The 13,500-nt window shown below is 43.1% G+C and overlaps 1 protein-coding gene across 4 annotated transcripts in view; it reads right to left on the bottom strand.

The window, feature by feature from the left end:
• Positions 1-13,500, bottom strand: part of oxsr1b (oxidative stress responsive kinase 1b) — a 36,566-nt gene that overhangs the window by 12,680 nt on the left and 10,386 nt on the right. For all 4 annotated transcript variants that reach the window (XM_035142079.2, XM_035142080.2, XM_035142082.2 and 1 more), the window contains exons 3-4: positions 10,516-10,624; positions 4,504-4,645 (exon numbers count right to left, since the gene is read on the bottom strand). In XM_035142079.2, coding sequence (XP_034997970.1) covers positions 4,504-4,645; positions 10,516-10,624 — 251 coding nt within the window. The remainder of the gene's footprint in view (positions 1-4,503; positions 4,646-10,515; positions 10,625-13,500) is intronic.

Below are 13,500 nucleotides of genomic sequence, written 5' to 3'. Positions count from 1 at the left end.
GTGATGGAGAAACGACCTGTGTAAACTTTAGACTCACCCGAACTAATGGAGGCCGCGAGGAAACGTTAACTGAACTTCTAACCGGAGTTGGTTTCAAACTATTTCACGGCATGTCGAGTAAGTTGTCGCGTATCAGCATTTTGTTAAAACTAATGACAAAATAGTTGAGTGTAAACTTTTGCATATAAAAGTGCAACAATTAACATTTCATATCATCTAAAAAAAAAAGGTAACTTGTCTGCATTGGGACGCTCCATTAACTATGTGTACATATCATCAGTGCCATATTTCACTGTGTTTGCTGTAATAATAATGTTAAAGTGCTCTTTTAAGCTGTAAACAGGAGCTTTTCGTGTTTATTTACATTCATTTAGATTAGGGAGGCTGTAGAGTGAACTCAGTGCACTGTTGCAGATTGATTCCTCCCCGCGACAAATCTATTGGTTGAAGAGTGAAGTACATTTTTAGTCGACCCAGATTTTCTATGGTTGACTGCAGCCCTATCAGTGTCTCGTCTAAGCTGTAGTTTAAATTATCAGCCCAGAGAGAAAGAGCTGTCAGTGTGCTACATCTGGCAAAACTTTCACAACTGTCAGAGCAGGGACGATGCAGAGAACAGGAAAGGGAGGATGAAAAGCAGACATGACAGTCTTTGCTAGTGGATTTGAAAAACCGCCTTTTGAAACGTCTGCTGCCATGAAGAGGGTCTGTGCTCAGCGGCTCTCCGACTTGTCCCGCTGCCGCTTTGCTGCCCTCACATAACAGCTATAGGTGACATCAGGTCACAGTATCTCCCCCTTTCTTGCACTCACTTCTTCTTAATTAAGAACATGCTCGTCCTCTAAGGCGGATGTTAGCACATACAATAGGGATGATTTACGTCAAGTAATTTGAGAGGTTGCTTTTTAGGGATGAGAGGGGAGGTGCGGAGGAGACCACTTGAGGTTGAAAGGCATGTCTGGGAGTATCCCAAAATACTTTTCCGAGTTTACACAACCGCTGTCTCCATCTCAGAGGGTCCAGTTGTATTCAGGGTGTCGCACGGGTTAGAATATTCAGTATTTTAACGAGGTATTATGAGTTCAGACTGGGCCAATTACCCATTCGGGCCATATCACAAGTTCTGCTAACTTGTCATCTTGCTTCTTTAATGTTTCTTGGAAAAAGGAGAAGCCGTAGCAATGTATTCTGTTTCTATATCTGGAAACACACTCAAGAGTCGACCTATGCTACTTTAAGAGAGAAACATGTAGAGCTGTTTTGCTATCAAGAGACGATAAGAAGTTGTTAAATTAATAAATTACAGATTGACTTTGTGACATCACATCAACATTAGTTTCATCTGAATAATGAGCTCAAATCACGAAATCAGAGCCATGATATCCTGGTACTCACTGTCCATATATGGCCACGTATGACATCATCATCACTACAGTCATGCTTTCATTCAGCTTGTTGAAATCCACAAATTAAAACTTATCCGCAAAAATAACATGAATAATAATTTAGGCCTGAATTATCAATTTAATTGATCCACTGCGATAACCAAGCACCCAGGAAGCTCCGTCATCCTCAAAGAGTGATCAAGGCGATCTGATTGCGTCCCTCCTGCATCGATTCAAGGACCATGGAGGCTATGGTTTATGGTTCACTGCAGCAGATTGTAACGCTCGGGGGAAAAAAAAGCTGCAGAGTGCAGACAGTCATTAACATTCACAGGAGAGGAAGAGGAGGAGGAGGAGGAGGAGGAGGAGGAGGGAGGAGGTGGTGACACAATGCACCATGCAAGTTCAAAGAAAAACTAGTGGAGAGAGACAAAAAGCCAACCTGCAGTTTAAGGCCCAACTCCTGCAAGTCACCCAGCCATATGGTACAATATTAGGAATGCTTGGAGATACAGGCTTATTTCTATTTGTTAAAGATCCTTAAAGCTTATCAAGAATGTTGCTACAGGAGGTGTATGCAACAAAAAATATTGAACCTTAAACGACACTTTATATTTATGGCCCACTGAAATGATAGTCGAGCAGTAGCCAGGTGGGAATAGCCAGGCAATGAAACTGTCGAGCAGATTTATCATCCTCATCTGGCGGCTCTCGCACCTTTCAGCTCCACCGGGTCACCTCATGTGACATCACATCCTGGTGCCAGGCTCACAATGCCCCTAACAGGGCCGTAAAAGAGGCTTTATGAGATGCCCTGTGGGTCCTGAGGGGATGAAATACCTCCTCCCTTTTAACCATACCCTTTTGACCACAGAAATATCGTTCCTCTGGTTCTATAGTTTGATTGCTTTTTCCATACCGCTGAACTGCACTCTCATGTTTTTCCAAATCATTTTTTTTATTTCTCATTTCTCTTTTTATTTTCTCATATTTTCAATCTTGCTTTAAGAGCCTCTCTGCTCCCTAAAGCCGCATAACTACAGCAATTACCTGATTATTGCTAAAACACAAACAAGTAATTTACCCTACGAGGATGCAAGGTTTCCGAAAATGAGGAAAAAGCTCGCCACAATTTAATGATCACTTTCCAGTAATTAACTCACAGACTAATTTTTCTAAGATTCAACCGACGAGGTATTTGTCTTTGGTCATATGTACGGTGTCTACCTGCTGCTTGAGTTAGAGAACAAGTGTCACCTCTGAGTCACCGATTTTCCACGTCGCTGTGAACGTGGAGGTGGAGCAGTTTACCGTCTTGTGGTAAATGTCTCTGCTCGAGCCTACAGTGCAAGGCCGCTACACTCTAATTGCTTTTCTGCCATCCTGGGCTGGATGGAGCATATCATGTGACACTCCCTCCCTCCCTCCGTCCTCGTGGACCTTCACCCACTTGACTCTCTCCATCACCCCTGCCCGGAGGCTCCTTCTCATATGATCCAGCTTACACCAGGAGGAACGCAGGGAACACATACATGTGTGTTTTTGCGTCAGCAGGCAGCTTTCATCTGACCATTGCCCCTCCGCTCTCAGTATGTCAACGGTTTTCAGTGCTCACATTTTTCTTTTCACTCAGTAACTGGGGATGGACAGAAGTGAGGAACCTTTAATAATTATTTTCTGTCCTTAAGGGCAAGGAGTTGAAGGCAGGTTTAATTCAGCAACAACATTTTCCTCTCTCTGCCTCTGACTGATAACCCTGACAACATTATGCTGGAAGTGGATACTTGAATGCTGCAGCAGACCACAGTGGACTTCCCTTTTAATTAAGATAATGTCTTAAATAGTGTTAATGTCGATTCCACATATCGCTACCTCTACAGGTTAAAGCAGTTTTCTAATCAGCAGGTTGTTGAGATGATATCATGACTGATGACAATACATCCCTCATCCAGACCCATGGTTGGCGTCTTCAATCAGGCCTCTCTCCGTCTCTTGTTGGCATGCTACTGGGAAAGCTGCTCAGCAGTTAACCAAGCTGAAAGGCTATGCATTATTTAGACGAGTAGCCCGTCCGGGGCAGTGTGTGTGTGTTAGTGGGAGAAAAAAAAAAGAAAAGGAGACGTATGAAAAAGTGAGTAATGAATATTAAATACAGAGGAGGTCGTGTGACAGCTTCTCCAGTCAGTGTGTTGACTGGGTTCATTGTAACGGAAGGACGGAGTACAGGGACTTAGCCAGGTCTTGAAAGGGCTTAGAGGATAGCTTTCCGCATCACATTTCCTATGGCACGTAAATCTGCCATTGACACATTCCACTTATGCATAGACATAAAGTAGCTCTTAAAAATTATCAGCTCGGGATGTGGTATGTGTTACGTCTATTTAAAGACGTCTTGCAGCACTTTGATTTAAACTTGTTGATTAAAACACTGAGGGGTTTCGTCATATAACATCAACAGGAAATTTAAAAAATGTGTGGATAGTTAGATTTTTTCATTCTGTAGTGTTAAGCCATTAACATTTGTCGCAGCCCATGGTGAAGCATGCTGCCTCGTCTCCATACAGATCCGCATTATACCCCTGAACTTTAGGAGTGAGAGTGACAGCGGGAAAATGCCACTTCACGGGTACAGTACGTCTGAGTTAATGAAGATTTCCAATCACTTCTATATATTGTATTTTGGATTAAACCATGCACTGAGACATGAAGTAATTTGCATAGGTTACTGACTAGGACAGAAGAAATAAGTGACGGAAAACAGAATGAATGTAACAGATACCAGATAATGATGAGTATTAAGTATCAATATTAATGAATCTGTATTTTAAAAACATTGAATAATTTTATTCCATTGACATATTAATGTCAATAACACTGTAATAACAAATGGACACAGACTTCACTATTAAAAACGAATGTACTGAAGTTGGGAGACCAAAATATTAGCACAACTCTTGTTACACTAGTACCAGAGAGGAAACAGTCAGGGGTGGAGTTATGTATTTCTGCTCCATAAACACTCAGGGTGAAGCCTGATGAAGCCTCTGTACTTAGCAGTGATGAAAAGTCATGTGTCAGTTGTATTTCAGCACCAGAGGAGGCCAACGAGCCTCTTTACCTGTGGATCTGTCCGTTCTTGTGTAGATACTCCAGTCCCTCCAGCACGTCTCTCAACACGGTGGCTATGCTGGCCTCGTCCACGACGCCCGTCTTGTGTTCGCCTCGCGAGATGATATGCTTGATCACGTCTAGCACGGAGCCTGGAAAACAGATAAAGCACAGCGGTTGACAAAAGGCTGGACTTAACTTCATTTGTCATTGTTGAAAATGACATTTATGATTGTGAACACAGAAACAGAGATTATCCAGCAGTCGGCTTCTTTGGGTAAATAAACGTTTTAAATCAAGATCTCACATTTCTGAGAAAGTCACCTCAGGCTGGCCAGTATAATTTGTTTAAGCCTCCTCTAAAACAAAACGCATTTATGAAAACACACTTCCTGGTGGATTGGCAGACATTCAGTCAAGATAATTTATGTGTAATCTTATATTGTTTAGATAAATTAGATCGTGGGTACACAACAGCTTCTTTCCAGATCCGGTCCAAGACCCAAGATTAATTTTACTGAGGGAAGAAAACATGATTAAGCTGCTTAACCCGAAACATCACCACAACCTTTCAATTTGGCCAGGCCAAAACAAACCAATGGTGCAGGGAGATAAATCACAACATTCATTACCACACATTCTTTAAAGGGGAAATCCATCCTGAAGAATTTGTGTTGTGCAATCAATGTTTTCAGAAAGTGGGGCCAGTATCTACCAACATAGACAAGTCTCTCATTGATTAAACAAGGGGAAAACATGATGTCATTGTAGGACATTTGGGCTCAGAGGATTTTTCTTTCAAGTTTTTTCATCCAAGTAAGTTTCATTTAGAACTGGTGCCCACAGCTGTTAATCAGATAATATGGCCAGTTAAAATCACCATGGCTACTGACAGAGTCATTTCATTTGTTGCCATCTACACAGCCGCTCTGGGATAGGACTCTCAATGACATCATTACAGTCTCTCTGCAGTCGAAGTCACAAACACAAACAGTTTTAGGTCATTATAAACTGTATGTGAAGCCTGTTGTAGCATGAATTTGCCTTCAGAGCTGTTTTAACAATGTAGAGATCTGCAGTACAGATAAGTGAGCAGGTTAAGATCTGAGTTTATAAGTCAAGCAGATGTCTCTGTCTTCATTTGCTGCAGGTAAACAGAGGAACTTGTTCAACTCTGTTAACTGACCTGGCTGCTGAGTGCCCCCCCCCCCAAAAAAAAAAGACAGGTCACCCTCAACCTGGCTCCTGCTGAATAAAGGAGCGCTACGGACGAAAAGTCAAACTGCTGTCCGGGTACGATTTCCTTTGTGCGACTTCCAAAGAATAAAGAATCTCTCTCTGAAAAGAGGTTCAGTATTTGCATTCGACATGACAGAAAATTGGGCGACACTGGTGAATGGGGACAAAGCAGAGAAGCAAATAGAATGCCACTTGCCTGACAAGCTGTATTGTGCGACACACAAACATCACACTGCTACACTGTGTGTCTGTCCCTCCCTCTCTTGCTCACACACACACCCTCAGACACACACACACACACACACTGAGCAGCACTTGCAAACAAAAGCTGGAAATCGCCCTTTCAAGGCCCCGAAAACACCATCCGTGACACAACTCCGGGACTTAATTGATTGCCTTTTAGCAACTGTGCCGAGCGAGGGGTGCAAAGACATTTATTTGCTCCTTGACTTCAGGGTGTCCTCGCCTGCGGCACTCAGACAAGCGCTTGCTGCATTACCCAGAGAGGCTGACAATGTAGGGCCACCTGAGACTAGACCGTGTTGTTGCAGCGAGTCTTCGACACAGTGAGACAGAGAGGCGAGAGTAAGAAGGGAGTGAGGGAGGGACGATGGGTTCAACGGGTTCTTCGTGCAGTGACGGTGCACAGTAGAAAACGTGATTCAGCAGCGAGGAGAGGAGACGAACCCGTCCAACGAGGGGACAGACAAGGGAAGGCGGGAAAAGATGTGTCTTGACTGTGAGAGATAGTGCATGTATATGTGAGCATGTGAATGAGTGAATAGGAAAGACGCAGGAGGAGAGTATAAGAAGAGCGCAGCCTCGGGTCTCTGATGTGACAGCTCTTTGTAGCTCATTGAGAAAAGGCAGCCGGTTTGGTTTTTATCCTCCTCGGTTCTCTCCACACCGTTCCCTCCTCTCTATGTGTGTGCTTCTGCAGGGAGGAGAGGGATCGACAAGAAGTGACAGGTGACGAGGAGAGCGCTCACGGGAGGAGGGTTGGCAAATAGAGCCAAGTTCCAATTACAGCGGAGATGTAGTCCTAATGAGCCAATAAATGAAAATGTGATTAGAAGACTAAGTGTTAATGTGAGTGCAGTGGGTAATATGATGGTTCTGTTCTTGCTCACTCAACTGGTTATAAAAAGTTCTGATGATGTCTCTACACTAAGTATAAGGCTACCCATACCAGCTGGATAACTTAGCTTGGCTTAATGTCTGCTAGCCTGACTCTCAAAGATAATGAAAATCAGTCAATCAGCAGCTCTAAGTAGAGCCCGACTGATGTGGGATTTCAGGGGCCAACGCCCTTAAAAAAAAATGGCTAAGATGTTGCTACCAAAGGTTTAATATTTTACAATTGAAACAAACTTTATCATACGTATATTTATGGTAGGCAAATGATTTGCAGGCAAACTGTCCCCTTTCTAGTCTAAGGTAAGCTAACTAACTGTTGGCTCATCTGACATAACTTTGTGTTTGATGATTTCATATTTTATATTGTTCATGGTTTAGGAGTTTAGGTTAGAAATTTGTAATTTCTTAAATATTTATTTTTGATACGGAAGTTTAGGAAATTAATTGTTTTGTTTTATTGCTCATTCTGAAGAAATAAAGCTGCTCTTTTGTATTTTTTAACAAACTTTGTCATTGTGCTACTGCCTTCTTGGGACTGGGAAGACTGAGGGCCAAGTGCATGTTATGTCCTGGTTTCCCCAAGACCAGGGGGCATAACACAGATCATACAGATATGAGAGTTGTATCAATCTTCTCAACTTACTCGACACGTCTCCTTTAAGATGAGGGGGCACTGAGGGAAAAGGATCCTCAAGAGTTCGCGCACACACACACTCAAAACACACACACAAACACCCGCAGCATGGTGCAGACTTTGGAGGATCACTAAATGTCAACCTTGTCAGCCCCATTCAAATTCTTCTGATTGAACTCTTCATGGCTAATTAGGTTGTTTCATCGTGCTGACACTGATTGACAGGTTAACAATCCCAAAGTTCACTTTGGATAGGAAAGACTACAGCGTCCGAGTCAAATGACACCTGTTGGCCTGGTTTGAGCGGTGCTAGTCTGAGCCCCCAGGGGGAAACTAGATACAAATCATGGAGAATACATTAATACTCAACTGTATTGTGCTGGAGAGCGTGCAAGTACCAACGGTTTCAGTTATGTGTACGATTAGGCAAACTTTTCTTTCTCAAGATTTCTCATTAAAACGGTCATGGGTGCAAGAGCCAGGAATTTGAACATAACTGTGCTTCATCCAGCAACCTCACCTTTAAAGTCTTTCCACTCTCGTGGTCAGAGCAGGAGGTTTGAGAGTGAGGGAGAGGATCAGAGAGCAAAGTGGGGAGCGGGGAGGAGGGGGAAGTGAGTGAAGGTGACGAGAGCTGGTGCCAACTGTGCTAAAGGACGAAGGGGAATGCCAAGCAAAGTTGGAGGGGTGAGAGGGAGGGTGGGGCAGGGGAGTGGCGGTGACGAGTCATTGGTGGTGCAGGAAGAGAGGATTGTTGTCTCGACCAGAGGGAAGAGTCTATCAAACAAATCTTAACGAGTTACATACTTTACTACAGGGAGAAAACATTATATTACAGAAGTGAACAAAGGTAATTTTGCTCTATTAACCTTGAGTCACTATAAACGCTTCCTGTCAGCATTTTGTCAAAAGCTGAGGGCCACATCATGATGTGACAAATCAACTGGCTCCAAACTTGTCTTTTTATAATGTAAAAGCCAGTGGCATTCGATTGAGCTCTGCAGCAGAGATTTTAGGGCCGTGCATGCATCTCCTGGGAACACATTCCTCTGCTTGCTTTGGCATGACTCATTCACTGCCTCTTGGTTTCACTAGAGGTCTTTTAGGCGGTGACAGGTTATGCAGTGCTCTGATAAATCAGTTGTTCACAGGTCACATTCAGAACGGGAATTTCCTGAAAAGCCCTGTGCCTAAAGCGTACGTAGCTCAGAACTCAGCTCGACAGGTTTGGCCTTGACTGGATTTGCCAGAGAGAGAAAGATGACAAATTTTGGAATCATACTTATCTGGGGGAAAAACATAAAACAAAGAAAAAGAAACGCTGTACTAAGAAGTGGACTATGTGCTACCCAAGATGCACTACTTGACTCACAATCATTTGCAAACGAGGCTCCATCCATTTATAATTTTCTTCAAGGTTCGATCATGGAGGCACCAAGTTAGGAGAAGGAGGAGGAGACTAATTTCCACCACTTGTATACGCAATCTTATTCATTTGGCCATTACCCAAAGTGATGAGGACGATCGGTGAGATGTCGATAACGAACGTAAATCAAAAGCTTTACCTTCCGGCTCATCTACCGCTATCTATAAAGTCTTGGATAGGTCAAAATTAAATGCGTCCGGTGCAAAAATAATGCTATATGTGATGCAACATAAGTACTGTGTAGTAACATTCTTCTCCATTAGGAAAGAAAGTGGTAGAAATGTACTCTACTCTAAAGTCGGCACTTAAAACCGATCAATACATTAACATGTCAGGGCTCCGTCACATTAACTGTCGAGCTGTAATCGGTCTTTCGAAAGCAGAAGTGTGGAGGATTTCTTACACTTCATCGAACCAGAAGAGCAGACTGAAGCTTCTTCAGGCCTGGTACACTCTGTCCTGCGGAGTGATGGTCTATAAACCTGACCTCATTTGAGCTCCATCTCCATGGTAGACGTCACCGTGGCAATCATTTAATTAGTCCACACAATAAAACTCAACATCAAGTCCCTCTGTTACCCTCGGATAAGGGGGACAAGAGAGGCCATCTTGAGTTGTGTTTGCTCCTGCTGTGACACTGGCCGCCTGCTCAAGCGTCACTAGGCGGGCACTGTGCCCTGAGCCCAGCTGCAAGGCGGCTGCCAAGCAGCTCATGTCCAGTGTATCGGGGGGAGCCAGGCATGCCACCTGGGCACTATCCGTTACAGTGGGACGCTGTTTACACAGAGGCCCTGAGAGGAATCAGTGAGGGTAAAATCCAAACAGTAAATGTCAAGTGTGTGGATGTATCTCTGTACACTTGTTCTTGTATAATTAAGTGTGTGGAACTGAAAGCAGGATGGTCAGGAGATGGATGATTTTCTGCCTCTCTGTAAACAAATGACCATTAGTCTCATAAAGATGTCTTTTTTTATGAGTTAGAGGAGCCCGCTGCTTCTTGCTTTATCTACATATCGTTTGTTTCAATGCAGAACTACAAATATCATTTACTGTAGCTTGATAATGCATTTTAATATCATACTGTGCAATTAAATCAAACAATAGAATCAGAATCAGATGCACTCGTTGCATTTTTGAGGTCTCTCTCTCTCCATGGTGGCCTCCTCTTGTTCGTGCTCCTCTCACTAGTTAATTGCAGCGCTACCAGATGGATGCCATGATGCCAGCCTGCGGGCTGTTATTACCTCTGCCCTGTCATTAGCTCCTGCACAGTACTAAGTTAAAGCCCGGAAAGAGCTGCAGCTCACACAGGACACAGTGAGGATCAGTGCTGTTGTATTCCCTACAATCACACTTAACATCACCGACAGCAAGCAGCACCTCCCACTGCCCCTCTCCTATCACGAGGGGCCCTGCCAAAAAATCTGTCCCCCATGATATGACCTAGAAATACAGGATACTCCAAATCAAATCATACTCCACGTGATCGGTCCAGGATCAAGATATTCAGACTGATTGGTTAAAGATCAGTGCAGTGTATTAATAGGAACAAGACAACCTTTATATAATATAAAGTATGCACTTACCACCACTGAGCAGCTTCATGACCAGCCACAGTTCATCCTTTACCACAAACGAGGTGTAGTAAGACACGATGTTGGGGTGGTGGCACTGGCTCATGGCCTGAATCTCTTTCTGTTAGAGGAGAGAGCATGAAAGACACTTTGTCAGAATAGTACAAAGAACTGAGATGACAGACATGCTGTATTTGTCATTGAACTGATAAAACCTTCTAATTTAATGGAAATGGGTTGAGGTTTCAAATCCCAGCCAATCCATTTTTATTAACCACTTTTATTATCCATTAGCCTCTGAAGCAGCACAAACATCCATGTTTTGAGCTGTTAAAAAGCTTACCAGCAATGACATGAGCCATGAAACACACAATACAAATTTTTAATCAAGACAGACAGTGCCTACTAGCTATTCTCATTAGTCTCACAGAAAGGTAAAATAAAGCTTGGAGAATAGAAACTGAATGCAGTTACAACAAATAACAATAAATATGTGTTTTATGTTGCCACTATTTTTGAAATTTTGTGAGATACTTAAGATCTTAATGACGTCAGTAGTCCGAAATGAAATAGACCAATATAGTGCATGTCTAGTACGCAGAAAACAGCGAGTACCCTTTATAAAGTTGTAAAATACCGTGTGTGTGTGTGTGTGTGTGTGTGTGTGTGTGTGTGTGTGTGTGTGTGTGTGTGTGTGTGTGTGTGTGTGTGTGTGTGTGTGTGTGTGTGTGTGTGTGTGTGTGTGTGTGTGTGTGTGTGTGTGTGTGTGTGTGCTTGGCGAGCAGGGGAGCTGAGGTAATGCTGGCACAGTAGTCTAATGCATCAATTCAACACCGTCACAGCCATTTGAGGACAGACAAGCTTCCTGAGAAAAAGAAAATCTAGCTGCCTTCGGGAATGGAACCACAGATTCTCAGATGTTTTCCTTTTGTTTCTGCACTTAAATATTTGACAAATAACGGAACTTGTTACTACAGCGACATATGAAAGCACAGCATCTCCGTACTTGTTAAGAAAATCCGTCATATAGCTGCTAAAGACCGAAATGAGACTGAAGACATTTATCGAAATCTTTCAGCAAAAAAAAAATTCTTTCCAACTTCTATATTGTGAATATTATGTAAAGATGATCCCCCGTCAGTCTCTGTATTGGATGCACAGTGTTGCAGGGTGATTAAATTGATATTGACCCTCTTGTCCGTTTGTGGGTTTCACCACAAGTAAGCATCATATTCCCCCAAATTTCTACGTGTTATTCAATACATCCACTGACAGTGTTCCACCATGGCAGGTGCACCACAAGCCTGTCAACTGAGAAACCTCAACACTCGAGTGGAAAACATTTGTTAAAGACATCGATCAATAGATGCTTGTGGGTCAAACAGTGAGCAACCGAAGCCTGATGTCCCATCAGCATAAACGCTTAGCTGACACAAAGTGCATTAGCAGCAGTGTGAATAAGCTGCAAAGTCATCACTATGGAGCGCACGGCTTTCAGAGCACGTCTCAGCCAAGAAAGGCTTGAGGAGGCAGGTGACATCAAGATGCCAGTAAAAAGCAGTTGACACAATAAGGGTGGGTGCAGGCGGTGAATGAAACAAACTCATCAGACCATGATGGGCACAGACATGTTTGAATGAAGACAAATCTAAAGAGGAGAATCGTATTGTGCAGAGTGTGAGTCAGAGGACAAGGTTGTACTGCTCACAGTCCAACAGGTGAGCCCAAATGCCACGCTGCTGTTTTTTAATCATTAAGCAGCCTAATAACTTCCAGTCTGTCGGGCCAGACGGCGAGCCCTGTGGGTTGTCTCCCCTATCATTCTTTCTCTGGATACTACAGGCCGAGGGAGAACAATAATGATACAGCCTGTTGGCTGCTAACTGGCTTCAGTGGAGCCTAAAACCCCCTCCTCTCGCTCCCGCTCTGTTCTCAGCACAGTGGAAGAGGCAGGTCACCACAGCTCTGTGGGCCAGGGTAACCCCAGAAAAGAAAAACAATGGGATAACAGGGAGGATATCGTGCTCCGGCAGTTGGCAGGTTTTCACATCTTTTCCAGCAGACAATGTGAGACTCAGAGAGACTCTTTGTTGTGGGGATTAGGTCACTGTAAACCTATGCTCCAGCAAAGAAACCCTCTCATTCGTATTGATTCTATCTGTGTAACCTTTCACTTTTGATGAAATGTTGCTTTGAGAAAATATTTTTGCAGGACATGTCAATGCTGAGTGAAAACCAAAAGATGTTTCAAGTATGTGTGCATGACAACACTCGTTCTGTAAAGGCTGTAAATCAGACTCATTCCGGTAAAGGGAGCATCATGCATGTACTCCCTTTTGCTTCTCCTGCATGAGCTTCTGACTCAGGCATGTGACACAGATATGTAAAATACTTCCTCAGTCTTAACATCAGTTGTAATGCATAGTGATCTTTATCTAGAGAGAAAGCTCATCCAACCAGTCCATGAAACTTAGTGAAGTGAAAAGGACACAGACACAGGACACTTTTCACCAGACTTCCTACAGTCTGGTGAAAAGTATCAGTACTTAACCTCACTGACAAGTTTATATATGTTAGTGCCAAATATATTAAAAAGTGCCATTTAAATGTTTCAGGGTGCGACCTGATGTGATGCATCTGCTTATTTCGTCTGACAAAATGTCAAAGAAACCAAATGTGCTTCATCTATACTGAAAGCATCAAATGAAGTATTAAACCCAAACTGACAGTGTAAATTAACACCTGAACAAACATAAGTGCGTTACCTAAGATGACAGAAACCATCTTTAAGAAAAATGTATTCAATCCATCCACTAACATGGAGGAGGCAGGATTTTTAACCTATTCTGCCTACAGCCAGCCACCAGGTCATGTCGTCAATATTTAAATACAGTCGATGCCACAAAAAAAATCTCTCTGCCACCAAACACAAAACCAACTGCAGCACAAAAAAACTAATCTGCATACAAGGTAACCTGTGTAGAACATTATTGTCAA

This window comes from Hippoglossus stenolepis, chromosome 19 (assembly GCF_022539355.2).
Source record: "Hippoglossus stenolepis isolate QCI-W04-F060 chromosome 19, HSTE1.2, whole genome shotgun sequence".
Lineage (NCBI taxonomy): Eukaryota > Metazoa > Chordata > Actinopteri > Pleuronectiformes > Pleuronectidae > Hippoglossus > Hippoglossus stenolepis.
Note: the sequence above shows the minus strand (reverse complement) of the source record. Positions and strands in the feature narration are given on the sequence as shown.